Source organism: Ictalurus furcatus, chromosome 2 (genome assembly GCF_023375685.1).
Source record: "Ictalurus furcatus strain D&B chromosome 2, Billie_1.0, whole genome shotgun sequence".
NCBI lineage: Eukaryota > Metazoa > Chordata > Actinopteri > Siluriformes > Ictaluridae > Ictalurus > Ictalurus furcatus.
Window position 1 is genome coordinate 5,795,714 of NC_071256.1, and position 27,278 is coordinate 5,822,991.

Genomic DNA, 27,278 nt, shown 5'->3' on the forward strand with positions numbered 1-27,278 from the left:
AAAATTTATTAGAGAAGCTCTGGACGTCTGATTTCCTCAAGTGCAACTCTTGATTAAGTGCCAGGTCAGCGTGCTGTCTATGCAAATAATCAAGACAGGCAGCTCGCTGGGATCATTTTATCTTTTCACATTCCAGCTATGTGAAAATATGAAAAGTTTCTGTTGCATTGTGTTATGACTGTAAAATAATATAAACAAACGTTATGTGAACATTATCCCTGCGGCTCCGGTCTTCTGAATGAGTTAACTTCTCCTCATAGGTCACAAGTTTAGTGGAACATTTTTAAAAGATTTGTTCTGTTTTACTCGACTGCTCAGGCTGGTAAATCTGTCATGCAATTCTCTTACAGAATTTGAACAGCCAGACAACTCCTTCTGAATGTTATCTAATCTGTCTTGCAGGATTTTACACTCTGCTTTGATAAACAACTGTACAAACAGTTAGTTAATTAACATGGATAAGTCGTTGAATATAAGTAGGGTCAGTAGAACCACTGAACTAAGCTGCCATCGTGCTCACGGGTCACGTGACTCTCCACTAATGACTGTTTTTATCACTGATATGGCACATGACACTGGAGTAAAGCATGCTCACAGTCATTAATGAAAACATTTATTTTTAACAGAAACATTTTCTCTTCTTTAAAAATAAAGGTAAACATTATTATGAGACATGTTGACAAGGCTAAATGACACCTACGTAAACTCTTCATGACACGTGACATGAACCTACATAAATATTTATAAAGACTTATTCAATAAGTGTCAGCTGATATAAAGACTGCATTTCTCAATGTAAATGTCAAGTTGAGAGAAGACCTTGTGTAGTGATATAGATTTCTGTTGAGGTAAGGTTGTGTAATGACTTACTTTAGATCATTAGAACAACTCAGTTTGTAGCTCAGTCTCCTGGTCTGTCTGTGTCACATAACGGTAATGAGGTGGCTAATAGTTTTATCCATGAGGGTAAAATTGTGAAGAAATGGACAAAGGTGACATGTGTCTCAAACGTGGAAATTGGACTAAATGGTGACATGAAAACTTGCTTTATGTTACATAGTGAAGGATTTGACGGTATATCGCAAATTGTGTAACTTTTGCGTCCCACATGTCCTCAAATCTTTGTAATATGGAGAGAGTATTGAGAAAATTAAATGAAATTGGCCAGCTTACATTCATTTTAATTTCACAAATAATTGCACTTGTATGAAACATCAGAGGACGAGGTCAGAATGGAGCAGCTGATCGTCTGATAGCGCTCCAAGTATGCTGAAGCCCATGGGCATAGCCGGAGTGGCTCATCAGGAGAATCGTCAGAATTCCCGGTGGGACGCTCATGAATTGAGCTCATAAAATAAGCATGTGTTACATTATTGCGTGACTAATAACTAAAGTAACAAATTACACTACATTTGTATTTAAAGCAGCGCATCAGTTACGTATGCATTAAAAAGTGCTGTTTTCTCACGTCACCTGCCTCAACACCTCAACACACATGCTCTCTCTCTCTCTCTCTCTCTCTCTCTGTCATACACACACACGTGCACATAGTCATGTTCTTACTGTGGAGATATAAACAAACCGTCGTCACATGTCGTGGCGTGAGGTAGCTGCCAAAAAGTATATTTCTTAGTGAAATACTTTATATTAGTTTGAATGCAAACAAATATTGTTTTTCATAATGTTACTGTTGGACTTTTTGTAGAAGAAAACTATACTCAGTAGGCTGTTATTTGTAATTTATTTTAAGATAACTTATATTCTTGTTGAAACATGTCAGTCATAAATATAACGGGATAGTAAGAACTGAACTGTCACTTCATTTATCCAAGTTCTTCCACCATAATAAAATGGGCTGGTTTTGGGCATTAAACTCCCGAGCTGAAAATGTGTCCCACTCCGACCCTGCCCATGGTGGAGGTAGTGTTAGAGAGCTGCGACCATCGCAGGTTGCCATTGTACCAGAGGTTCGGACCAGAAAGCAGATTACTCTCGCCCTGTTCAAGCTGGCATCCTGTGCCGAGTACAGAGTATTGGGGGAAACTTTCAGGGTCAATAAAACGACCGTGAAAATGAATGCGGCGTTATATCAGGCTGCTGAATGTAGCGGAGGCCAATGAAATTGCATACAGTAATTCCTTGCCGCATCTTGTGTCACAGGTTTGCAGTGCACTGGATGTCACACACATCACTTATTCTTTCCTCGACTGATGGATAAATTCTGTCATGTGACACTTTTGTTTTGCGTGAATGTCATTTTTCTCGACAAAAACTGTTTCCAAACTATTTTGTCGCGCCATTTAAAATGTCGATATAGAGTTTATGTGCTAAAGTTAAACGAACAACGATTATGTAGAAGCTTGTGAAATTCTATCAATAATTTGCATTTCCATCAGCTATATCAGTAAACATTTTAATGCGCTAAAGCTTTCATCGCAAAAAAAAAAAACATGGATGGAAACGTGGCTACTGACACCTTTTGAAGCTTTTATAAATGTTTATGTAGACTTATGTCAGTTGTAATGAAGGAATTATACAGGTGTCATGTAGCTCTATAAACGCTACAGTGTTACCAAAATAAATCATAGATTAGACTGAGAAATATGTCAAATCCAATCTGATACCAGTCCAAAGTTTCAGGCCAGTCTGATATCCATAATCAATATTTACTGCCAATTATAGCTTGATTTTAATGTGTCACAAAATGACTCGTAGTGTAAAACCCTCAGTTATGGTACATGGAGAAGACATTTTGTTACATATGTAACTATAATTAATTTGAAGACTGATCAAGTCTGTTTTCACTGAATATCAACTTTTATTGTGTATTTAAATGCTTTACCTTTAACATGAAGCTTGATGTCTCTGTATTCTTTCTCAATCCTGCACCTGTAGTCTACCTCATCCTCTTCTCTCAGGTCAGATATGAGCAGAGACAGATTACCTGGAGAATTGTGATTAAACAGCTGAAGTCTGCCTCGGTAGTGTTCATCATTTAACACTTCTGTCGGACGTCCTGTTCTGTAGCTCCACCAGGTGAATTTCTGATTTTTGGTGTGCAGGTTAAAGCAGGAGCAGGGTAACAGCACTGAACCACCTTTGTATCCTGTTATAGCTACATGTTTATCACCATAGAGAGCACAGCCTACAGAAACAAACATACAAAAACTTACTTTCTACTGAATGCAATATGAAGTACAACATTTCAAAATTATTATAGGGATGTAAAATCATCTCAATGAAGATTCCTCCTTATTCATTCGCCCACCTCTCTTCATCAGTACATTTTAGACTGAAGTTAATCAGGAAGAAAAAATCCACATGATCAAAGCTGAACAGGTCTAAATTAGGAGATTATAACACAAGGCATGACTGTAAACCCAGTCTGGACAGAAACCACATGAACTAAACACAAAGCAGCTGAACTAAGAACTGGATAATATTCTCTCTCCCTTCTGTAATAGAAAATAGAAAATAACTTCACTCACCTGCAGTGACGTGAAACACAACAGACAAAAGATACAAGCACTTCATCATTACTGATTCTTCTGCACACACACACACACACACACACACCAGAATTTCAAAGTGAAAAACACACACACACTGTCACACTGCCTGAGTGTCTCTCTGTTATATATCTTTTCATTTTATCTTTTATTTATAGGGTGATCATTGCAACAAAAAAAATGTATGATCTGCAGCATTAACTTCACTCATTTCTACACACATGATTTCTAGTGTTTACCAGCAAGTGTGTTTCCCTAGACTTACAGCAAGTAATAAAGATAAATTTACCATGTGTGAGCTGAGGAGCACTTACAATAATCATGAAATGGAGTCGAAGACAGAAGCAAATACAGGTTATGTACTTTAATACCAAAAAACAACAAGTGCAAAACCCATAAACTTATACAGGCAGAGGTCAGGTGATCAGACAAACAGTCAAAACAAAGTCAGACAGAGAGACGAGGTGAAAAATGAGAACAAAGTCAAAACCAGAAAAATAAACACGATATCAAAGCTTGGTTTAGACAGAGAGCTAATCAACTGAGTGTATACTTCTCAAAGACAGTGTGTGTGAACAGTCTCTATAAAGGAGTGGTGTGGGTGAAGGTGCTATTGGCAGAATATGTCTCTAATTGGAATTCAGGATGGTGAACGTGTTGTGTGTGAGTTTGGGAGTTGTAGTCTTTGTTGGCCATGTTTGTAGTTCGTGGTGCATTCTGGGAAATAGAGTCGCTGGTTTGCTGTGATATGACAAGAATCTGGTCGTGTGATGATCATGACTCCTTATGAAAAGTAAGATTAATCATGAGAGTATAATTGTTATCAATAGCATAATTTATTAGAGTTTAACCCACTAACCCCGTAAGGCCAAAAAACCAGCTTGCCCATCTTTGACCTATTCCCATAAGGACGATATACCGGCTTGGTCGTCTATGCCAAATATCCATAAGGCCGATATAGTGGCTTTACAGTATATACGTTATCCCCGTAAGACTGGAAGATTGATGACGTCATGACGTCACGACGTGATTACGTCATTACGCCGTCATTACGATGAAGATGATCCAAGAGTGAATGTTGTTGATAAACTTATGGTGTAATAGTAGAAGTTAACTAAAAATGCCAAAGCGAAAAGCTAATCGTGTTCCAGCTAAAGTTACACCTACAGTGAACACAGGTACATCTAAAACAGTGAAAAAAAAGAAAACATACACAGTTACACAGGTGAGAGCAATGATTCTAGATAGTGACAGCAGTCAAAGTTCATGCGATGTTGAAACCGAAACTGATAGTGACGCAAACTCTCATGATTCATTTGATTTGGCGCTAAAATGCATTTATTCAAAGGCATTGACCACGCTGATGCTCGTATGGTACTTCCAAATGAGTATAAGGATTTTAGGGAGCATTTTTCGTAATTTCTCTAGTTAAGAATTGTGCTCTAAGTGGAGTAAAAACACTGAACTGCTTCAATTTTCAAAGTAATATTACCCAAATACATTATTATAAGTTGTTTCAAGGCCTAAAAATGTTCAAATTAAAATGTTGATTTGGGGTCAATTTTGGCCCGGGAACTCAAGGTTGGCGTGCTGTTTCTATGGGGAATATAGGGTTGTGGGACATAATACTGTGGGAACTAAGGGGTAAGAGGGTTAAAGAGCTTAAAATGTAAAAAAAAAAAAAAAAAAAAAAAAAAAAAAAAAAAGGTTTAAAAATGCATAATTAAAATTTAATTGTGTATTTATTCTAGGGCTTTGATTATAGAGCTATAGCTAAGCGACTACGTAACGACATCTTGTGCCAAAAAGCTGCTTCTACAGCTGATCTACAGATAATTGCTTATTAGAGATCTAAATCTACATCCAGATTTCATTTATTGTCTCATATACACAGTACAATTATTTTCCTTAAAGCTGCTTTGTCTACTGTTAAAAGTCCTCTACAAATAACATTCAGTTGAAATAAATAGGACAATCTACTAGACAATGTTTACACTGGATTACTTTCTAAATCTGACAGACTAGATAATAACTACTCATGAAAACAAATGCTAAGCAACAACGAGTGAAAACACAGAACTTATAAATGGGAACCAGTCAGGAGAAACACAAGACAGGTGTGTACAGGAAATCAGTGGAACAACCAAGGAAGAAATTCATACTGTGAGAGAGATGCCCTTTGCTGGTCTGGTAGGGAATTGTCTGTGGTGACAAATATAAAGTGATCTTTTCTATTTTTAATGACTCTTCTTTGTGTCACATTATCTATGTAAATTATGCAAAACATCAAACTCTTATATATTGTGCTTCATTATTATGGTTTCTATTTAACACACTGGGTTCAGATTTTTTATCTGTTAAGTGCATTATGAACTATTTAAGTATTGATTGGTTTGATTCACTCCAGAAACATTGTAGGATTTCAGAAGCACTGTGTAGAAAGCCGGATCTCCACACTAGCCTGCTTTACAGATTTATTTCATTTTTGTCTATAAAACAAGATGAGATGGGCTTTTATAGGAAAATTATGAACAACAGATTGGCACGATGCCGTTCCCTTTCAAAGGGAACTTCAACGTTGCATTTAGCATAACAGTATGGGGACCGCCCTTGCGCGCGTGACCGGTATCTGAAGCTTGTGTAAAATCATGCCTCTACTTATAGGCCTGCCATGATCAGGTGACGTGGCAATTAAGCGGGTCGCATGGTATATATATGGCACCTGTGAACCACACCGGCAGCCTTATTATCTTCAGCGAGACTGCATGTCTGTGGTTTGTGTAAAAAAAAATTAATAAAAAATTACAACGCTTCAGTTCTACTTTGTATTTCTCAATATCTCTAAACTTTTCTACACCTTTTTTAAACAGCAGCCCTCGAGGGCTCTGACTGTCAGCATTGTGAACATTTCACGATTAGGCAGCTCCGCTCTCAGCTCGCTCTCTTCTCGTCCGAAGGGAGTTGGATTTCAGAGCCTCACGGTCGTGGGGTTCTTGTATGGATTTGGAAGAGCAGCCGGAGACGAGCGCTGCTCTATCTCTTGCTCTGTCTTCTGGGTCCGGTTCTCTGCCTGACTTTAGAGCTCGCGTCGCAACTCCTCCTTCCAATATGGAAAGCCAAAACACCCTCGCTGACTCCGATGAGTAGGTAGAGGGTGCCATTGCACCAAAAACCGACAGCAGCTCTCAAGTATATAAAGAGCTGCTTGAGGTGATCACTAGGGCGGTTCAAAAGTTGAATATAGACTGGCGCGGGGAAGAAGAAGTGGCTCGTAGCAGGCTGGATGAGCACTTCGTCTCCAGTGAAAATAAAAATAAAGCTCCCTCGCACCTCAGAAAACTCCCCTTTTTTCTGGAAATGCATGATGAGATATCACGCTTCTGGAGAACACCATACACTAGCCGTGTTTATAACCTCACAACATCTGATTACTCAGGCGTCATGGGGAGTGAGCAGCACGGCTATTTAGCGATGCCAAAGGTGGAGGAGGCGCTTGCGAGCCACCTCTCTCCATCAACGGCAGGTAATTTAGGGAGGCCAACTTTACCTTCTAAGCCATGTAAGGCCACTGCAGCGTTGGTGGGCAAAGCCTATGTGGCAGCGGGTCTTGCTTGTGGGTCCCTGCATACAATGGCAGTGTTGCAGGCCTACCAAGCAGACCTGCTGAGTGAGCTCGATACTGGTGAGGGAATTGGGCCCGAGGCAGTGGCAGAGCGGCACCGCCCCACAGATTTATCTCTCCGGGCAACCAAACAAACGGCCCGCCATATCGGCCGTTCAGTGGGTAGCCTGGTTGTGGCGGAAAGGCACCTATGGCTCAACCTCTCAGGTATGGGGGACAAAGATAAGGTCTCCTTTGCTGAACGCCCCTGTTAAACCTTCCGGCCTGTTTGGCGGCGCGGTCAATGCCATCGCCGACAGGTTTCGTGAGGCAAAACAGCAAACGACGGCGTTCAGCCAGTTCCTTCCCCGTCGTGTCGAGTTCGCACGGGCCTCCATGAGTGGAGCCCGGGCCAGCGCTGGTGTGAGCGAGACGCAGAAGACGAGTGTGGTGGCCCGCCTCCCCTCGCAGAGCGCCAGGGGGACCGGGCGGCCACAGCCACAGCCTGCTAAGAGCCTGCTAAGAATGATCATAAAAGCAAAGCAGGCAATGAAGGAACGGTCCTGATGGGCCACAGAGGGACGTTTCAGGGGACATGAGGTTGCTAGGGTAGTTAGCCCCCAGTGCTACTGTAGGGCCTGCCCTGGCCAAGGCCATCCCACGTTTTCAGTCTTCTCTGGTCAGCGACCTGTCACAGGGCGACAGAAATCTGATGCTTTCCCTAAAACGAAATGTGGAAAAGCTAACATCACTGAAAGACCATTTGCCAGCGTGGAAACTACTGCCAAATGTGTCCCCATGCGTTCTGTCTACCATAGAAAAGGGTTACCGGGTCCAGTTCAGAGCTCGACCCCCCCGGTTCAGAGGTGTGCTCACCACAGTTGTCAGCACAGAGCAGAGCCCAATGTTAGCGCAGGAAGTAAGTTCCCTTTTGGACAAAGGGGCCATAGAACATGTACCCCGTTCCCTAAGGGAGGGAGGTTTTTACAGCTATTATTTCCTGGTCCGCAAAAAAGATGGGAGTATGCGGCCAATTTTAGATCTGTGTCATCTGAACCGTACTCTTCGGACATACAGGTTCAAGATGCTGACGCTCAAACTTATCGTGCCACAGATTCAGTCCGAGGACTGGTTTGTGACGATAGATCTGAACGATGCATATTTCCACATAGGAATATCGCCCAGTCACAGGAAGTTCCTGAGGTTTGCGTTTGGAGAAAACACATACCAATTTCGGGTTCTTCCCTTCGGGCTAGCTTTATCCCCTCGCTCCTTCACAAAGTGCATGGATGCTGCTCTGGCTCCCTTGCGACTCCAGGGCATCTGTGTACTAAACTACCTGGACGACTGGTTAATTCTAGCACAATCCAGGGAACAGGCGGTTCAGGGAACAGGCAGTTTCATCCGAGGATGAAACCTCTGAGAGTAATCAGTGTCACGCGGCGATGCCTACGTGCTCTGAGTATTTGAAGGTGCCCGCAGTTCCTAGCCTCGGGTCACACTCTAGTGGCGTCTCCTTACCGCAAGACGGTAATGACAGACATGTCCCTCACGGGCTGGGGTGCAGTCTTAAATGGCTGTCCAGCTCATGGTCTTTGGAGCGGCCCTCATCTGGATTGGCATATAAATCGCCTAGAGATGTGGGCCGTATTCCTAGCACTGAAGTTCTTTCTTCCTCAGTTGAGAGGTCACAATGTGCTAGTTGTTTCAGACAACATAGCGGTGGTCTCATATATCAACCACCAGGGAGGGTTACGTTCACGCCCCCTGTTCAGGCAGGCACAACTAATCCTTCTCTGGGCAGAGGGAAAGTTCTTGTCAGTGAGTGCAATGTACATTCTGGGCATCCGGAATATAGGGGCAGACATCCTGTCGAGGCAGGGGCTGAGGCCCGGGGGTTGGAGGCTCCATCCACAAGTGGTGGAGTCCATATGGCGGAGGTTTGGACAAGCGGAAGTGGATGTGTTCGCCTCCGAGGAGACAACACACTGCCCACTGTGGTTTACCCTCACTCCTCCTGCACCATTGGGGCTGGACAACATGGAGCACATGTGGCCGAGGTCACGTCTATATGCTTTCCCCCCGATCGCTCTGCTCCCACAAGTTCTAGCGAGAGTTCGCCAAGACCGTCTACGTCTGCTGCTAGTAGCACCTTATTGGCCAGCTCGAATATGGTTCTCAGAGATAATTTCCCTGCTCAACGGTACTCCTTGGGAGATTCCCATCCGCAGGGATCTACTGTCTCAAGCCGGAGGGCTGATTTACCACGGCCAGAACTATGGAAACTGTGGGCCTGGCCCCTGAGGGGCACCAGCTCATAGATTCTGGTCTCACAACCGAGGTTGTAGAGACCATGTTAAAGCTAGAGCACCATCCACAAGGAAATTGTATGCGTTCAAGTGGCGGCTTTTTGTCTTGTGCTGTGAGGAACGTCAGCTAGACCCAGTGAACTGCGCAATAGCTACAGTCCTGGAATTCTTACAAGAACGTTTCTCAGCTGGGTTGGCTCCTTCTACAATCAAGGTTTACGTGGCCACCATTTCGGCCAGCCACACCCCTGTTGATGGAGCCTCTGTGGGGCAACATCCTCTAACTTCGAGGTGTCAGACGGCTGAGGCCCATCTGCAGGCCGAGAATACCTTCCTGGGACCTTTCTGTGGTCTTGGAAGGTCTGTCAGGGGCCCCATTTGAGCCCTGAGAGTCAGCCTCTGAGAAGCTTCTGACTCTAAAGGTAGCTCTTCTACTGCCCCTGACATCTCTCAAGCGAGTGGGAGATCTACAAGCTCTCTCTGTTGCCCCCTCCTGCTTTGAATTTGCCCCTGGACTAGCCAAGGCCTTCCTGTATCCTAGGTCGGATTATATTCCTAAAGTGCCTACATCGGCTGCCCACCCTGTGGTGTTGCAGGCCTTCTGCCTTCCTCCGTTCCTCACACCAGAACAAGAGAGGATGCACTTGCTGTGTCCAGCAAGGGCTCACTGTACTTATGTCCACCGCTCCAGCCAGTGGCGTAAGTCGGAGCAGCTGCTGGTCTGCTTTGGCGGCGACAGTAAAGGTGATGCTGTGTCATCACAGTGTCATCACAGAAGCAGTGCATCTCTAATTGGATCGTGGACATAATCTTTATGGCTTAGGAGGCGCACGGTCGCGCCATGCCCTGGGCATAAGAGCTCATTCCACTAGGGCGGTCACCTCCTCGAAGGCTTTGTCCAAAGGGGTATCCTTACAGGATGTGTGTGCTGCTGCGGGATGGTCTACACCACACACATTCATTCGTTATTATTAGCCTGGATATTCATTCCACCCCGGGCTCGAGTGTCTTCGGGCTTGGGTCCTTTTGAACAGGCCGTACCCTCGGTATGACGGAGTGGGTATTCCCATTCCCATACTGTTATGCTAAATGCAACGTCGAAGTTCCCTTTGAAAGGGAACGTCGGTGTTACACATGTAACCCTGTTCCCTGAGAAGGGAACGAGACATTGCATAGCTTTGTCATACCGGGGCAGGCCTGTGAATTGTGTCTTCGCTTTACATAATAGAGGCTGGCGTTGTGGTTCACAGGTGCCATATATATACCATGCGACATGCTTAATTGCCAAGTGACCTGATCATGGCAGACCTATAAGTAGAGGCATGATTTTACACAAGCTTCAGATACTGGTCATGCGCGCAAGGGCGTTCCCATACTGTTATGCTAAATGCAACGTCTCGTTCCCTTCTCAGGGAACAGGGTTACATGCGCAACCCCGACGTTTTCCTACACTACATGTCGTAATGTTTTATTTTCTTTGCAAAAATTACAGTTTTTATTTATTAAAGAATTACATGTCTTACTTTGTCAGTTTATAGTTATATACAGTATAATGTTGTGAAACAGAAACAACACATTAGTTAAATGTTGTTGCTGCCTCCTATATACGTCCACCAAGAAGCAGGCCTAGACTAGATTTACTGAGAATGCCATCTTGTCACTACAACATGAGACATTATTGAACTTGCCAGTCAGATTCAGCCAGATCACTATGTACAGTACCAACTAGTATGGAGGATGTTAGGACTGATAACAGTCATAACAGTAATCCCCCTCCTCCTTGTGCTAGAGTCCTTTAAGGCTCCTCATGAGGAAGATAACAGACTGAAATGTGTGTCTCTGAAAACTACCTTTTTGATAGTGTTCACTTCAGAGAAAATAGTGGAAGAACTACATACTCTGGTAATAAGCTCTTTTTGTGTGTGCTACTCGTGCCATCATGGCAAACGTTATCCAGTTGATTCTCGCCACTCCTGCAGGTTAGGGAGGTTGAAATACTAGTTAAGTGTATAACTGGGGTTCAGTGAAACCTGGATATCCAGAGTAAATGCAAATAGGTTTCACGGAAAAATGTCCATATGACAGTGATATTTATTGCAAATACTATGTCACACACCACTTGTGACTTTGCTGAATGCTCTCACCATACATACACACACACACACGCACACACACATGCACACACACACACAAACGTATGTACACATTCATTCAGACACACACACACACACACACACACACGCAGACGCACACACAAACATATGCACGCACACACATAAACGTATGCATGCACACACACACACGAACATATCCGGTGATTCTCACCACCTCTGGCAGTTACCTGGTGTTCATAAAACCACAGCTGCATACATATCTAGTGCTCTCATGTTAGAGCCAGTGTGAGACACTCAGCATGTCAGAGTAACCACATGATTGTGGCCAGGGCAGTATGGGGGCTGATGGGAGAATGGCTTCTTCCTCTTTCTCACAGCATCAGTTAACCGACATTGTGCCATGTGCCACAGAGAATACTGAGTGATACTCCACATTTAACACGCACACTGCCATACATCCCTTACAGTTTTTTTTTTTCCATTTTATTTTTTTAATTGGTTACATGTATTTATCAACACTGAGATCAGTTTTTCAGAACTCTTCTCTACCAACATGCAGCTCAGTACAGCAGTTAACCTCACATCCAAAAATGCAGACTAGATCCATCTTCATTCGTTTGTTCGTTCTTTCATTCATTCATTCAGCTTCAGTGATTACTTTATCCTGCTCAGGGTCACGGTGGATCTGGAGCCTATCCTGGGAACACTGGGGTCAAGGAGGGAATACACCCTGGTATACACACTCATTCACACTTAGGAGCAATTTAGCATAGTCAATACACTGGTAAGTTTTTGGGAGTTGGAAGGAAACCGGAGAACTCAGGGAAAACATGGACATGGGGAGAACATGTGAAACTCCACACAGACAGTAACCTGAGCTCAGGATTGAACTGGGGACCCTGGAGCTGTGAGGGAGTAATGCTACCTGCTGTACCACTGTGCTGCCCATAGATCCAAACATGTCCCCTTATGTATAGAAAAAACAAAGTGTGTAGGTCCACAGCTAAATTAAGAAATAAATTCCGATTGACTGAATGATTATTTATTCATTTATTATTTTTTTACTATTTGATTTTGAATATATAACTCTGTGAGCTTTGAAAAAAATTAGCTCAGTATGTTAAAAAAGAAACCTGTAACAAACTATAAGACTATTATGAACATTTTACCAAAGCTAGATTAGAAACACATTCAGTCCAGTCAGATTCAACAATCCTCCTTCTTTTATTTTTACCCAGTCAATAAAGTCACAAACAAGAACTTCTATAGCAGTCTTCTTACACAAAACAGCATGATGACAACAGCCTTCTAGAGCTTTCATTTCTTAACCTGATATAAGTATGGTACACATAAGATATAAAATGACACGTACACTCAAAATATAATTAGCGAGATCATCCATCAGCAATTAATGATAAACAATGAATGCAGAACAATACACTTAGCTAACATAAGTAAATGTAACACACATGTTTATGCCTGAATCTGATATTTAATTGTAAAATGTATAAAAATCACAAAAAGTCAATATTGTGAATCCCGTGCTGGCCATAGAGTGTATTTAATATATGTTTTCAGCATTATTCTATAATATCTGAGAATGTGTCTATATTTACTCTGGATTAGTTTGTTATAATGCTGCTATATTCAGTTTTCTGTCCAGTGGTGATCTGCTGCACCGGCTGTGTTAATGTGGGTCAGTAGAGTAGTAAGTGTAAATAACAGTAGTACCTACAGTGACATCAGACCCAATCTGAGAAAAGTCAGAACATGAAAATTATACATATATCACACATATAAAATTCTATGGCTTTTACTGCTGAAAAAAGCTTTTTGACGACACAAATCTCCAAATCTGACTTCTTTCTTTACACCATGTGTTGTTCTGATAGAAGCAGCAGAAGATATTTTCCTATAACTCACTGTTCAATGAGAGCATGTGTGTTACATGTGTGTTACCTGCAGAGTATCACAAATACAACTAAATCTCTAAAGGTAGAAACAAATCTGCTATAACTGTTATTGTAGAAGCCATGTAGAATGAAATGGAGATTAAATTAAGAATACAGTTGGAGTTCATTTTCCTTATCCAGAGATACTTACAGAAGTGCTGCTGCTTCTACAGGTTTAATTTAATCTATCGCAAAATGTGTTGTGTGTGTGTGTGTGTATGTGTGTGTGTGTGTGTGTGTGTGTGTGTGTGTGTGTGTGTGTGTAGTACCTTCACATCTTCACGCAAAAAACTGTGTAATAAAATACATCCAAAAATGTTAATAAATGTAATAATACAGATGTGTTTTTTCATTGCTGATGAAAAGTTTTGGTACCTAGAGGGAGGCTGCTGTGTGTTTGTTGTTTACCTTGTTCCAGTGTTGTTGGGGATGATGCAGGTGGAGAGTTTGTTGTTTTACTTTGAGGCGGTTCTGATGGAGTTGTTGTGTCTGGTTTCTTCGAGTGTGTTGAAGTTTCTCTTCTTCCTACTGAAAACACAAAACTTTTTTAAACTAATGACTGTTTTTATCACTGTTAGTAATGTGGCACGTGACACTGGAGTAAAGCATGCTCACAGTCATTAATGAAAACATGTACCTTTAATATCTGTTTTAATTATTTTATTTCAGCTAATGATGTTCTTACAATGGAAAATAATACTTCCAGTTAACAGACTTCACCTTGCATAAAAACATACTTATTAACATACATGTTTATGGCATGTACCTTATCTTATAAATAAAGGTAAGACATTACTTAAGAGATATCTTCATAGGGCTACATGACACCTACATAAACCCTTCATAACAACTGAAATGAACCTAAATAAATATTTATGAAGACATGTATTTAAAAGACTTCCTAAAGCGTCAGCTGATGTACAGACTGTGTTTATCAATGTTCATGTTAAGTTGATATAACACCTAGCCTAGTGACAGATTTCTGTAGACATTAAATGGTGTTACGATGCTTTCCAGGTTGACTTTCTTTATATCATTATGTAAAGTGTGTTATGTAGATTTTCTCTGACTGTCAATTAGAGTGAGTTTGGTTTTAATGTTTCATGTCATATTAACATTAATTGTGATGTATCAGATATACATACCAAAAAGTTACATTTATTTACCTTAACATTAACACTGATAAAACAAAGTGCCACTGACACCTACTGAAGCCGTTATAAATGTTTATGTAGACTTGTGTCAGTTGTAATGAAGGAATTATACAGGTGGCATGTAGCTCTATAAACACTACAGTGTTACCAAAATAAATCATAGATTAGACTGAGAAATATTTCAAATCCAATCTGATACCAGTCCAAAGTTTCAGGCCAGTCTGATAACCATAATCAGTATTTACTGTCATTTATAACTTGATTTTAATGTGTCACAAAATGACTCGTAGTGTAAAACCCTCAGTTATGGTAAATGTAGAAGACATTTTGTTACATATGTAACTATAATTCATTTGAAGACTGTGATTTCTCTTGGATCATCAACAGAGAGAGCACAGCCTACAGAAACTAACATACAAAAACTCACAATCTACTGAATACAATATGAGTACAACATTTCAAAATGAATTTTATGCTTCAGTACATTTAATTGTAAAATCATGAAATGTCTGTTTTACTACTGACTACTTAGTTTCAATAAGAATGAATGGATATTAATATATATGTAAAATAAATGATTTAATTTCCATATAATTAGTTCATATGTAAAATACAGTTTGGAGTAATTTGAGAATTGGTACATGCAGCAAGCAGATGATTATTTTTGTTTGTTTATATTTAGTTTAGTTAGGATTGTACCATATTTTAGTGTTGGTTTGATTAGGAAAGGTTCACCTCTGTCAATATAAAGCTCACAGCTGATGGTGAGAGAAAAAAAACAAGTCATGAGGTTCAAGGAATTGTCCAGTTTTTCATGAAGAGTTTTATTTAAACACACAGGCACAGTAGTGGATCATCATCAGCTGGACTCAAACCCCTAATCTCTTGTTTCTCACTCCAGTCCCTAACTACTGTGTGTGTTACACTATCTTGTGATCATGTGTGTATTTTGTCTTTTAAATCCCATTGATCTACTTGTAGTTAAACAGCTGTGATTAGACACCATGTTACAACTACATCTGAAAATAAAGACCACTTGGAGAGAGTAACACTACACAATGTACAGATTTCTTTAAACTGATCTGTTTCGATTTTTTACAATTACTTACACACATTTCTCAATACTATGTTCACTTTATCAAAGTTCTTCACACAGTTGGCTTTACCAGCGTGCAGCTCAGTACAGCAGATAACCTCACATCCATAATGTACTATAACTACCGTAACACTTCATACACGCATTAAACCCAACTCATTCTACCAGAACTCTAGGCTCTCTCTCTCTCAACGACATATTTGTGTAGTATACTGGAAATACAACCTGGATTGTGCAGCGGTCAATGCAGGAACCACACACACACACACAATCATAACTAGGGGCAATTTATCTTGGTCAGTCCACCTACTGGTGTATTTTAGAAGGTGGAAGGAAACCGGAGAACCCGGTGGGAACCCACATGGACATGGGGAGAACAAGCACAGAAACTCCACACAGACAGAAGCCCGAGCTCAGGACTGAAGCGGGGACCCTGGAGCTGTGAGGAGACAACGCTACCCACTGCATCACCACACTGCTCATAGATCCACAGAGTTCCCCTTTTGTATAGATGGTAATGAATCAAAAACACAACAGCTGCGTGAGGTTAAATTAGAAATCAGCTGGGATTATTTATTTTTTTGTTTAAAAAAACATTTTATTATTATAAAAAAGTACCACTTTGCTTGGTTTTGCACTTGTACTGGTCAATATGTAAACACGTGGAAAAATCAGCTGTAGATACACATAGCTTTGTTGGAGTTTGGCCGAGAAAAGAATTCATGAATTTTGAAAGCTGAAGTTATTCAATACTTTTTGTGTCAAAGCACCGAAAAGTGATACACAGTTCAGTCCACATTGACTGATGATGTGTTAACTGTGTGAAGAGCATTAATAATTGAATTGAACTAAATGTAATAAACTATAACTATGGCGTAATGCAGGAAGTGAAGATGGTCACTGACAGAGGGACAGCAGAAGAAGGTGTGAAATTCACACGCATCTATTTACAGTCCAAAAGAGAATGAAGAAATGACGTACATTACAAGTTACTGGGAAATAACTTTTCTATTACACTTTATATGAGTTCTTGAAGATAATTCATTAAGACAGAGATTGTGAGAGTTCTCTAATGTACTAAATTATACACTTCATACACGCCTCAAAACCTCATTCTACCAGAACACAAGCAAAGTCTCTCTGAACAAGAACGCTTTATCACTCACAACGCAATGACTTTTAGCAGGGAGTAAATCCAAAGTACAGAAAAATTTAACCATAGAAATTCCAATAAAATAACAAAGATATGTAAATTTGACACACACACACACACACACACACACACACACAATCATAACTGGGGGTAGGTTATCTTAGGCAGTCCACCTACTGGAGTGTTTTTAGGATTTAACAATATAATTAATTATAGTTTTTCTCATTATTATTATTATTATTTTTAAAGTAACACTTTGTTTATTGTTTGATTTGGTTGAAAATGGACTTTTTTGAGTTTTTGAAAACATGATGTAAACATGAAAAATAAGCTGTAGTTACACACAGGAGCGTAGCCATCATTACAGATGTGCTGGAGGACAGAATGTCAAGGGTATTTTTTTTCTGAACTTTTTTGTCTAATTGATGAGTTTTATCTCTTCTTGTTCTTAATTGGCTTAATATGCAATTTATGATTCTGTACTTGTATGTTATATTGTATATTGCACTGTATTATTTAAATATTGCAAATTGTGTTTAGTGTATGTTGTATTACATATACATAGCACACAGTATATAAGATATACTTATATTCACACACTACTTTATTATATTCACTGGATTCACTGGCACTGGATTAAAGCCATGTGTCATGGGTGTGAGCATGGGCGTGACGTGAGTGACCAATTGTCATGGCAACATCAGGTCACGTAAAGACTTTGACACGTACACATATAGAAAAGATGCGCAAATTGGCCATGGCCAGTGAAAAGTGCAGGGGATGAATTTACATTTTATTAGAAGTGCGTGGGACACGTCCCCTGCATCCCCTGTGGATTCTACGCCCATGCCTAACACCATATCACTACTAGAGATTTACTAGTGTCACTGCCAGACTAATTTTAGTCTTTTTACAATATCGGTCTTCGTCGTTTTAATTTTAAAGGAACTGTTGTTGATATTGTTTCGGTCTTTAACAGTCATTGGATTTGCTTTGCTCAAGTCACTGCTCCTTATTTATCAAACTGAACAGCAATGAATTTATCCCTAAATCCTTCGTAGGAGCATTTACACAATAAGTCTGGTATTCTGGAAAATGCATTTAACGTTCGTATCCTACGAGAGCTTGTGGGTGTCACGTTTTGTGACGCAACGGAGATAAGGACGGATGCAATCGCAGGTAAACAGTTTTATTGAGAGACACAGGCAGGTAAATCCAAAACATGATCCAAAACGTGATCCACAAACATGCAAGAGGTCAGGCGATCGGCAAACAGACATAAACTGGGCAAGGCAGGAAACTATGTCGTGGTACGGAAAACAGGGTCGAGATACAAAACATGAATCATGAGCTATGACTATGAACTGAGAGCGGAGAAACCAGCGTGAACTAAACAGATGAATCTAAACATGAAACGGGCTATGACTATGGTTAACTATGGAACGGCCTCTAAACTAATCGACTCTAATATATCTTATCAAATCTATTCTAATATTCCGCGCCGTGTGCTGGGAGGCGCGCGGTATATGTACACAAACTTAATCAGCGTCCTAATGGCTGACGGCTGAGGGTAATTCAGACCCACGTGAAACAATAGCCAATGACAGAACATGGAGGAGACATAACACAAACATAACAAATGCACGTGTCGAAATGTGATGATTGTCAACAAGGGAAAAGCAGGTGCTCGCGCACCTTGCTTGTCCATGCGCGCTCACATGCTCTCCCGCGCGCTGCTTAAAGGGGAAACCGTGACAGTGAGTGTGTGTACATTTACATACTGTATAAGGAGACTCAATAACATGAACCTTGATTGACTGCCTTCATATCATATATCTGACGATAGGTTACTGATATTTTATGTACCATTTTTATTAAGATTATTATGTTTAAATTGTGTGTCTGTGGTAGCGGCAGTGGTTGAGCTGCATTATTGGACGATTGAGCTCACTGTGAGTTTTGCCTTTTATGGCGTTATGGGGAAAAAAGAAAACTACAAATAAGGCGTAATGCAGGAAGTGAAGATGTTCACTGACAGAGGGACAGCATAAAAATGTGTGAAAGTCACACGCATCTATTTACAGCTAAGAACAGAATGAAGAAGTGACGCACAAGTTACAGGAAAATAACTTTTCTATTACACTTTATATGAGTTATTATAGATACATTCAATAAGACAGAGTGTTTCAGAGATGTAATTCAGTAAATAAAGGAAATAATACATGTTTTTTTTTCCTCACTGATGAAAAGTTTTGGCACCTAGGGGGAGGTTGCTGTGTGTTTGCTGTTTACCTTGTTCCAGTGTTGTTGAGAATGATGCAGGTGGAGAGTTTGTTGTTTTACTCTGAGGCGGTTCTGATGGAGGTGTTGTGTGTTTTTTCCTCGAGTGTGTTGAAGTTTCTCTTATTCCTACTGAAAAGAATGACAAAACTTGTTAAAATGAGTTACTTTTTTTTTATATCAAATGGTTATTCAAGACTGCAATCAATGTTAATGTACAAAGATTCATTGGTATAAAATAAAAATAATAAGATAAAATAAAAAGTGTGAGCACGAACAGTCTTACCATTTGTAAGTTCCATCCCACCATATATATTCCATATATAGAGAGAGAGTCATGTGAGAAAATAAGTACACACCATGGAAGCCCCAAAACCACAAGGAACATCAGCGTTTTCATTTATTCAGAAATATCAAAATATCTGATATTCTGTGGAAAAAGTAAGTACACACTTGGCCTCAGAAGCTAGCATTGCCCCCTTTAGAAGAAATAACTTCTTGTAGGCATTTCTCATAATTTTCCCCCAGTCTCTGACCTCAGCTTGCTGAAATTTGTGACTACTCTTCCATGCATTATTCTTTCAGTTGCAAGATGTTTGAGGGTTCTCATGCATGCAGTACTCATATCAAATCCCCCACAACATTTCAATGAGATTCAAATCCAGAACGACTAGGTCATTCCATAACCCTCCATTTCTTCTTTTTGAGCCATTCGTTGGTGGAATTTCTTGTGTGCTTAGGATCATTATCCTGTTGAAAGGTCCACTTTCGGTTCAACTTCAACTTTCAGACAGATGGCCTCACATTATCTTCAAGTACTCTTTGATATGATGCAGAATTCATAGTTTAATCAATGAATAGAAGCTGTCCAGTCCCTGTTTGTATGAGGTGCTTCTCCTGAAAATCTGTCTTTGGTAGCTGTTACTGTGGCCAACCAACTCTGTCTTTGATTCGTCTGTCCAGAGCACATTATTCCAAAAGGCCTGGTCTGTGCCTAGATGCTCCATGGCAAACTGTAGTCTTGCAAAGGCTTTTTCCTGGCACGCCTCCCATGCAGGTCAACTTTGTGGAATCTCTTTCAGATTGTAGAAGCATGTACTTTCACAACAACAGTTGTGACACTTAGTAGCAGACTCTGTGATTAAATTTTGGGTTCTTTGAGACTTCTTTTTGCATCAGATGGTCTGCTCTTGGGCTGAATTTGCTGGGACAGCCAGTCCTGGACAAATGGGCAGTTGTTCGAAATCTGCGCCATTTGTAGATTATTTTCCTTACAGTGGAACGATGTATTTCAAATTATTTGAAGATTTTTTTTTTAAAATCCCTTGCCAGACTCATAGGCCTCCACAACCTTTTATCTGAAGGCCTTACAGAACTCTTTAGCTCTTGGTATGATGACACCACAAACCTCAAAAACAAAGGGAACACCAGACACTAGATATGAGAGTGGTATAAATAAGACAGGTTCCACGTGCACTCCCTAAGCAGGTCCGAATCACCTTCACCCAATCTACACCTGATTCTAATTTTATGGATTTTAAGGTGTGATAAATGCAGGGGTGTACTTACTTTTTCCATGGGACTGATCTGTTATTTGTTCATTTAAACTGTGAAAATTACTACAAAATGTCAATTTTATGTGTCATTTGATAGTGTATCACCTTTATTAATAGGCATTGTTTCAAAGAGGGTCAAATGTTTGCTTGTCCAAATATGTAAAAAAATTAAAAAATAAAAAAGACAACAATTTCCATGTGGTGTAATTATTTTTTCACATGACTGTATGCTTTTATGAATGACACTCTACTATCCTCACAGCTATACTGTTCCAAGATGTTAAAAGAAAGCCTTTGTTTCAACACGACAAGTGAACCCCGAGATTTACTGTCTAATGACGTTGATGCAGCAACATCATAAAATTTATTAGAGAAGCTCTGGACACCTGATTTCCTCAAGTGTGACTCTTGATTAAGTGCCATGTCAACGTGCTGTCTATGCAAATAATCAAGACAGGCAGCTCGCTGGGATCATTTTATCTTTTCACATTCCAGCTATGTGAAAATATGAACAGTTTCTGTTGCATTATGTTATAACTGTAAAATAATATAAACAAATGTTATGTGAACATTATCCCTGTGGCTCCGGTCTTCTGAATGAGTTAACTTCTCCTCATAGGTCACAAGTTTAGTGGAACATTTTAAAAAGATTTGTTCTGTTTTACTCGACTGCTCAGGCTGGTAAATCTGTCACGCAATTCTCTTACAGAATTTGAACAGCCAGACAAGTCCTTCTGAATGTTATCTAATCTGTCTTGCAGGATTTTACACTCTGCTTTGATAAACAACTGTACAAACAGTTAGTTAATTAACATGGATAAGTCGTTGAATATAAGTAGAGTCGGCAGAACCACTGAACTAAGCTGCCATCGTGCTCACGGGTCACGTGACTCTCCAATAATGACTGTTTTTATCACTGATATGGCACATGACACTGGAGTAAAGCATGCTCACAGTCATTAATGAAAACATTTACTTTTAACAGAAACATTTTCTCTTCTTTATAAATAAAGGTAAACATTATTAAGAGACATGTTGACAAGGCTAAATGACACCTACATAAACCCTTCATGACACGTAACATGAGCCTACATAAATATTTATAAAGACTTATTCCAATAAGTGTCAGCTGATATAAAGACTGCATTTCTCAATGTAAATGTCAAGATGAGAGAAGAGCTTGTCTAGTGATATAGATTTCTGTTGAGGTAAGGTTGTGTAATGACTTACATTAGATCATTAGAACAACTCAGTTTGTAGCTCAGTCTCCTTCTGGTCTGTCTGTGTCACATAACGGTAATGAGGTGGCTAATAGTTTTATGCATGAGGGTAAAATTGTGAAGAAATGGACAAAGGTGACATTTCTGTAATGTGTCTCAAACGTGGAAATTGGACTAAATGGTGACATGAAAACTTGCTTTATGTTACATAGTGAAGGATTTGACGGTATATCGCAAATTGTGTAACTTTTGCATCCCACATGTCCTCAAATCTTTGTAATATGGAGAGAATATTGAGAGAATTAAATGAAATTGGCGAGCTTACATTCATTTTAATTTCACAAATAATTGCACTTGTATGAAATATCAGAGGACGAGGTCAGAATGGAGCAGCTGATCGTCTGATAGAGCTCCAAGTATGCTGAAGCCCATGGGCATAGCCGGAGTGGCTCATCAGGAGAATCGTCAGAATTCGCGGTGGGACGCTCATGAATTGAGCTCATAAAATAAGCATGTGTTACATTATTGCGTGACTAATAACTAAAGTAACAAATTACACTACATTTGTATTTAAAGCAGCGCATCAGTTATGTATGCATTAAAAAGTGCTGTTTTCTCACGTCACCTGCCTCAACACCTCAACACACATGCTCGCTCTCTCTCTCTCTCTCTCTCTCTCTCTCTCTCTCTCTCTCTCTCTCTCTCTCTCTCTGTCATACACACACGTGCACATAGTCATGTTCTTACTGTGGAGATATAAACAAACCGTCGTCACATGTCGTGGCGTGAGGTAGCTGCCAAAAAGTATATTTCTTAGTGAAATACTTCATATTAGTTTGAATGCAAACAAACATTGTTTTTCATAATGTTACTGTTGGACTTTTTGTAGAAGAAAACTATACTCAGTAGGCTGTTATTTGTAATTTATTTTAAGATAACTTATATTCTTGTTGAAACATGTCAGTAATAAATATAACGGGATAGTAAGAACTGAACTGTCACTTCATTTATCCAAGTTCTTCCACCATAATAAAATGGGCTGGTTTTCGGAATTAAACTCCCGAGCTGAAAATGTGTCCCACTCCGGCCCTGCCCATGGTGGAGGTAGTGTTAGTGAGCTGCAACCATCGCAGGTTGCCATTGTACCAGAGGTACCGACCAGAAAGCAGATTACTCTCGCCCTGTTCAAGCTGGCATCCTGTGCCGAGTACAGTGTATTGGGGGAAACTTTCAGGGTCAATAAAACGACCATCCATGGATGTGTATATGGTGTATGCACAGCTATTAAAGAAAAATGAATGCGGCGTTATATCAGGCTGCTGAATGTAGCGGAGGCCAATGAAATTGCATACAGTAATTCCTTGCCGCATCTTGTGTCACAGGTTTGCAGTGCACTGGATGTCACACACATCACTTATTCTTTCCTCGACTGATGGATAAATTCTGTCATGTGACACTTTTGTTTTGCGTGAATGTCATTTTTCTCGACAAAAACTGTTTCCAAACTATTTTGTCGCACCATTTAAAATGTCGATATAGAGTTTATGTGCTAAAGTTAAACGAACAACGATTATGTAGAAGCTTGTGAAATTCTATCAATAATTTGCATTTCCATCAGCTATATCAGTAAACATTTTAATGCGCTAAAGCTTTCATCGCAAAAAAAAAAAAACATGGATGGAAACGTGGCTACTGACACCTTTTGAAGCTTTTTATAAATGTTTATGTAGACTTATGTCAGTTGTAATGAAGGAATTATACAGGTGTCATGTAGCTCTATAAACGCTACAGTGTTACCAAAATAAATCATAGATTAGACTGAGAAATATGTCAAATCCAATCTGATACCAGTCCAAAGTTTCAGGCCAGTCTGATATCCATAATCAATATTTACTGCCAATTATAGCTTGATTTTAATGTGTCACAAAATGACTCGTAGTGTAAAACCCTCAGTTATGGTACATGGAGAAGACATTTTGTTACATATGTAACTATAATTAATTTGAAGACTGATCAAGTCTGTTTTCACTGAATTTCAACTTTTATTGTGTATTTAAATGCTTTACCTTTAACATGAAGCTTGATCTCTCTGTATTCCTTCTCAATCCTGCACCTGTAGTCTACCGCATCCTCTTCTCTCAGGTCAGATATGAGCAGAGACAGATTACCTGGAGAATTGTGATTAAACAGCTGAAGTCTGCCACGGTAGTGTTCATCATTTAACACTTCTGTCGGACGTCCTGTTCTGTAGGACCCCCAGGTGAATTTCTGAGGTTTGGTGTGCAGGTTAGAGCAGGAGCAGGGTAACAGCACTGAACCACCTTTGTATCCTGTGATATCTACATGTTTATCACCATAGAGAGCACAGCCTACAGAAACAAACATACAAAAACTCACTTTCTACTGAATGCAATATGAAGTACAACATTTCAAAATTATTATAGGGATGTAAAATAATCTCACTGAAGATTCCTCCTTATTCATTCGCCCACCTCTCTTCATCAGTACATTTTAGACTGAAGTTAATCAGGAAGAAAAAATCCACATGATCAAAGCTGAACAGGTCTAAATAAGGAGATTATAACACAAGGCATGACTGTAAACCCAGTCTGGACAGAAACCACATGAACTAAACACAAAGCAGCTGATCTAAGAACTGGATAATATTCTCTCTCCTTTCTGTAATAGAAAATAGAAAATAACTTCACTCACCTGCAGTGACGTGAAACACAACAGACAAAAGATACAAGCACTTCATCATTACTGATTCTTCTGCACACACACACACACCAGTCTCTCAAAGTGAAATACACACACTCTCTGTCACACTGCCTGAGTGTCTCTCTGTTATATAGTGTGATTATCAGGAAACCACAACAACCGCTGTCTCATTTCTGAAAATCTTTTAATCACTCTTTCCATGACCTAATATATATTGCAATATACAGTATTAATATTTATTCATATATTTTCTCATGTGGTCATTTTATCTTTTATGTATAGTGTCATCATTGAAAAAAAAAAAAAAAATGTGCATGATCTGCAGCATTAACTTCACTCATTTCTACACACATGAATTCTAGTGTTTACCAGCAAGTGGGTTTCCCTAGACTTACAGCAAGTAATAAAGATAAATTTACCATGTGTGAGCTGAGGAGCATTTACAATAATCATGAAATGGAGTCGAAGACAGAAGCAAATGCAGGTTATGTAATTTAATACCAAAAACAACAAGTGCAAAATACATAAACTTATACAGGCAGAGGTCAGGTGATCAGACAAACAGTCAAAACAAAGTTAGACAGAGAGACGATGTCAAAAATGAGAACAAAGTCAAAACCAGAAAAATAAACACGATATCAAAGCTTGGTTTAGACAAGAGAGCTAATCAACTGAGTGTATACTTCTCAAAGACAGTGTGTGAACAGTCTCTATAAAGGAGTGGTGTGGGTGAAGGTGCTATTGGCAGAATATGTCTCTAATTGGAATTCAGGATGGTGAACGTGTTGTGTGTGAGTTTGGGAGTTGCAGTCTTTGTCGGCCATGTTTGTAGTTCGTGGTGCATTCTGGGAAATGGAGTCGCTGGTTTGCTGTGATATGACAAGAATATGGTCGTGTGATGATCATGACTCCTTATGAAAAGTAAGATTAATCATGAGAGTATAATTGTTATCAATAGCATAGTTTATTAGAGTTTAACCCACTAACCCCGTAAGGCCGAAAAACCGGCTTGCCCATCTTTGACCTATTCCCGTAAGGACGATATACCAGCTTGGTCGTCTATGCCAAGTACCCATAAGGCCGATATAGCGGCTTTACAGTGTAAACGTTATCCCCGTAAGACTGGCATACCGGCATTACTCTGCTATGATTCCTTACTAATTAAATTTTTTTTTTTTTGACCCGGAAGATTGATCACGTCATGACGTCACGACGTGATTACGTCATTACGATGAAGATAATCCAAGAGTGAATGTTGTAGATAAACTGATGGTGTAATAGTAGAAGTTAACTAAAAATGCCAAAGCGAAAAGCTAATTGTGTTCCAGCTAAAGTTACACCTACAGTGAACACAGGTACATCTAAATCAGTGAAAAAAAAGAAAACATACACAGTTACACAGGTGAAAGCAAGGATTCTAGATAGTGACAGCAGTCAAAGTTCAGGCGATGTTGAAACCGAAACTGATAGTGACGCAAACTCTCATGATTCATTTGATTTGGCACTAAAATGCATTTATTCAAAGGCATTGACCACGCTGATGCTCGTATGGTACTTCTAAATGAGTATAAGGATTTTAGGGAGCATTTTTCGTAATTTCTCTAGTTAAGAATTGTGCTCTAAGTGGAGTAAAAACACTGAACTGCTTCAATTTTCAAAGTAATATTACACAAATACATTATTATAAGTTGTTTCAAGGCCTAAAAATGTTCAAATTAAAATGCTGATTTGGTGTCAATTTTGGCCCGGGAACTCAAGGTTGGCATGCTGTTTCTATGGGGAATATAGGGTTGTGGGACATAATACTGTGGGAAATAAGGGGTAGGAGGGTTAAAGAGCTTAAAATGTAAAAAAAAAAAAAAAAAAAAAAGTGGTTTAAAAATGCATAATTAAAATTTAATTGTGTATTTATGCTAGGGCTTTGATTATAGAGCTATAGCTAAGCGACTACGTAACGACATCTTGTGCCAAAAAGCTGCTTCTACAGCTGATCTATGGATAATTGCTCATTAGAGATCTAAATCTACATCCAGATTTCATTTATTGTCTCATATACACAATACAATTGTTTTCCTTAAAGCTGCTTTGTCTACTGTTAAAAGTCCTCTACAAATAACATTCAGTTGAAATAAATAGGACAATCTACTAGACAATGTTTACACTGCATTACTTTCTAATTCTGACAGACTACATAATAACTACTCATGAAAACAAATGCTAAGCAACAACGAGTGAAAACACAGAACTCATAAATGGGAACCAGTCAGGGGAAACACAAGACAGGTGTGTACAGGAAATCAGTGGAACAACCAAGGAAGAAATTCATATTATGAGAGAGATGCCCTCTGCTGGTCTGGTAGGGAATTGTCTGTGGTGACAAACATAAAGTGATCTTTTCTATTTTTAGACTCTTCTTTGTGTCACATTATCTATGTAAATTGTGCAAAACATCAAACTCTTATATATTGTGCTTCATTATTATGGTTTCTATTTAACACACTGGGTTCAGATTTTTTATCTGTTAAGTGCATTATGAACTATTTAAGTATTGATTGGTTTGATTCACTCCAGAAACATTGTAGGATTTCAGAAGCACTGTGTAGAAAACCGGAT

At 39.7% G+C, this 27,278-nt stretch overlaps 1 protein-coding gene across 2 annotated transcripts; it reads right to left on the minus strand.

The window, feature by feature from the left end:
• Window positions 1-13,412: 13,412 nt before the first annotated feature.
• On the minus strand, window positions 13,413-25,303 carry LOC128620343 (uncharacterized). Of its 2 annotated transcripts, XM_053645265.1 has the most exons (4): window positions 24,011-25,303; window positions 19,181-19,300; window positions 13,894-14,013; window positions 13,413-13,776 (listed from the first exon to the last, which is right to left on the minus strand). In XM_053645265.1, exons 1-4 carry the CDS (start codon window positions 24,327-24,329, stop codon window positions 13,757-13,759), a joined length of 579 nt encoding a protein of 192 aa, XP_053501240.1. In that variant the 5' UTR covers window positions 24,330-25,303; the 3' UTR covers window positions 13,413-13,756. The 2 variants fall into 2 exon arrangements, with proteins under 2 accessions (XP_053501240.1, XP_053501232.1); XM_053645257.1 differs by having other exon boundaries at window positions 13,413-14,013.
• Window positions 25,304-27,278: the final 1,975 nt, after the last annotated feature.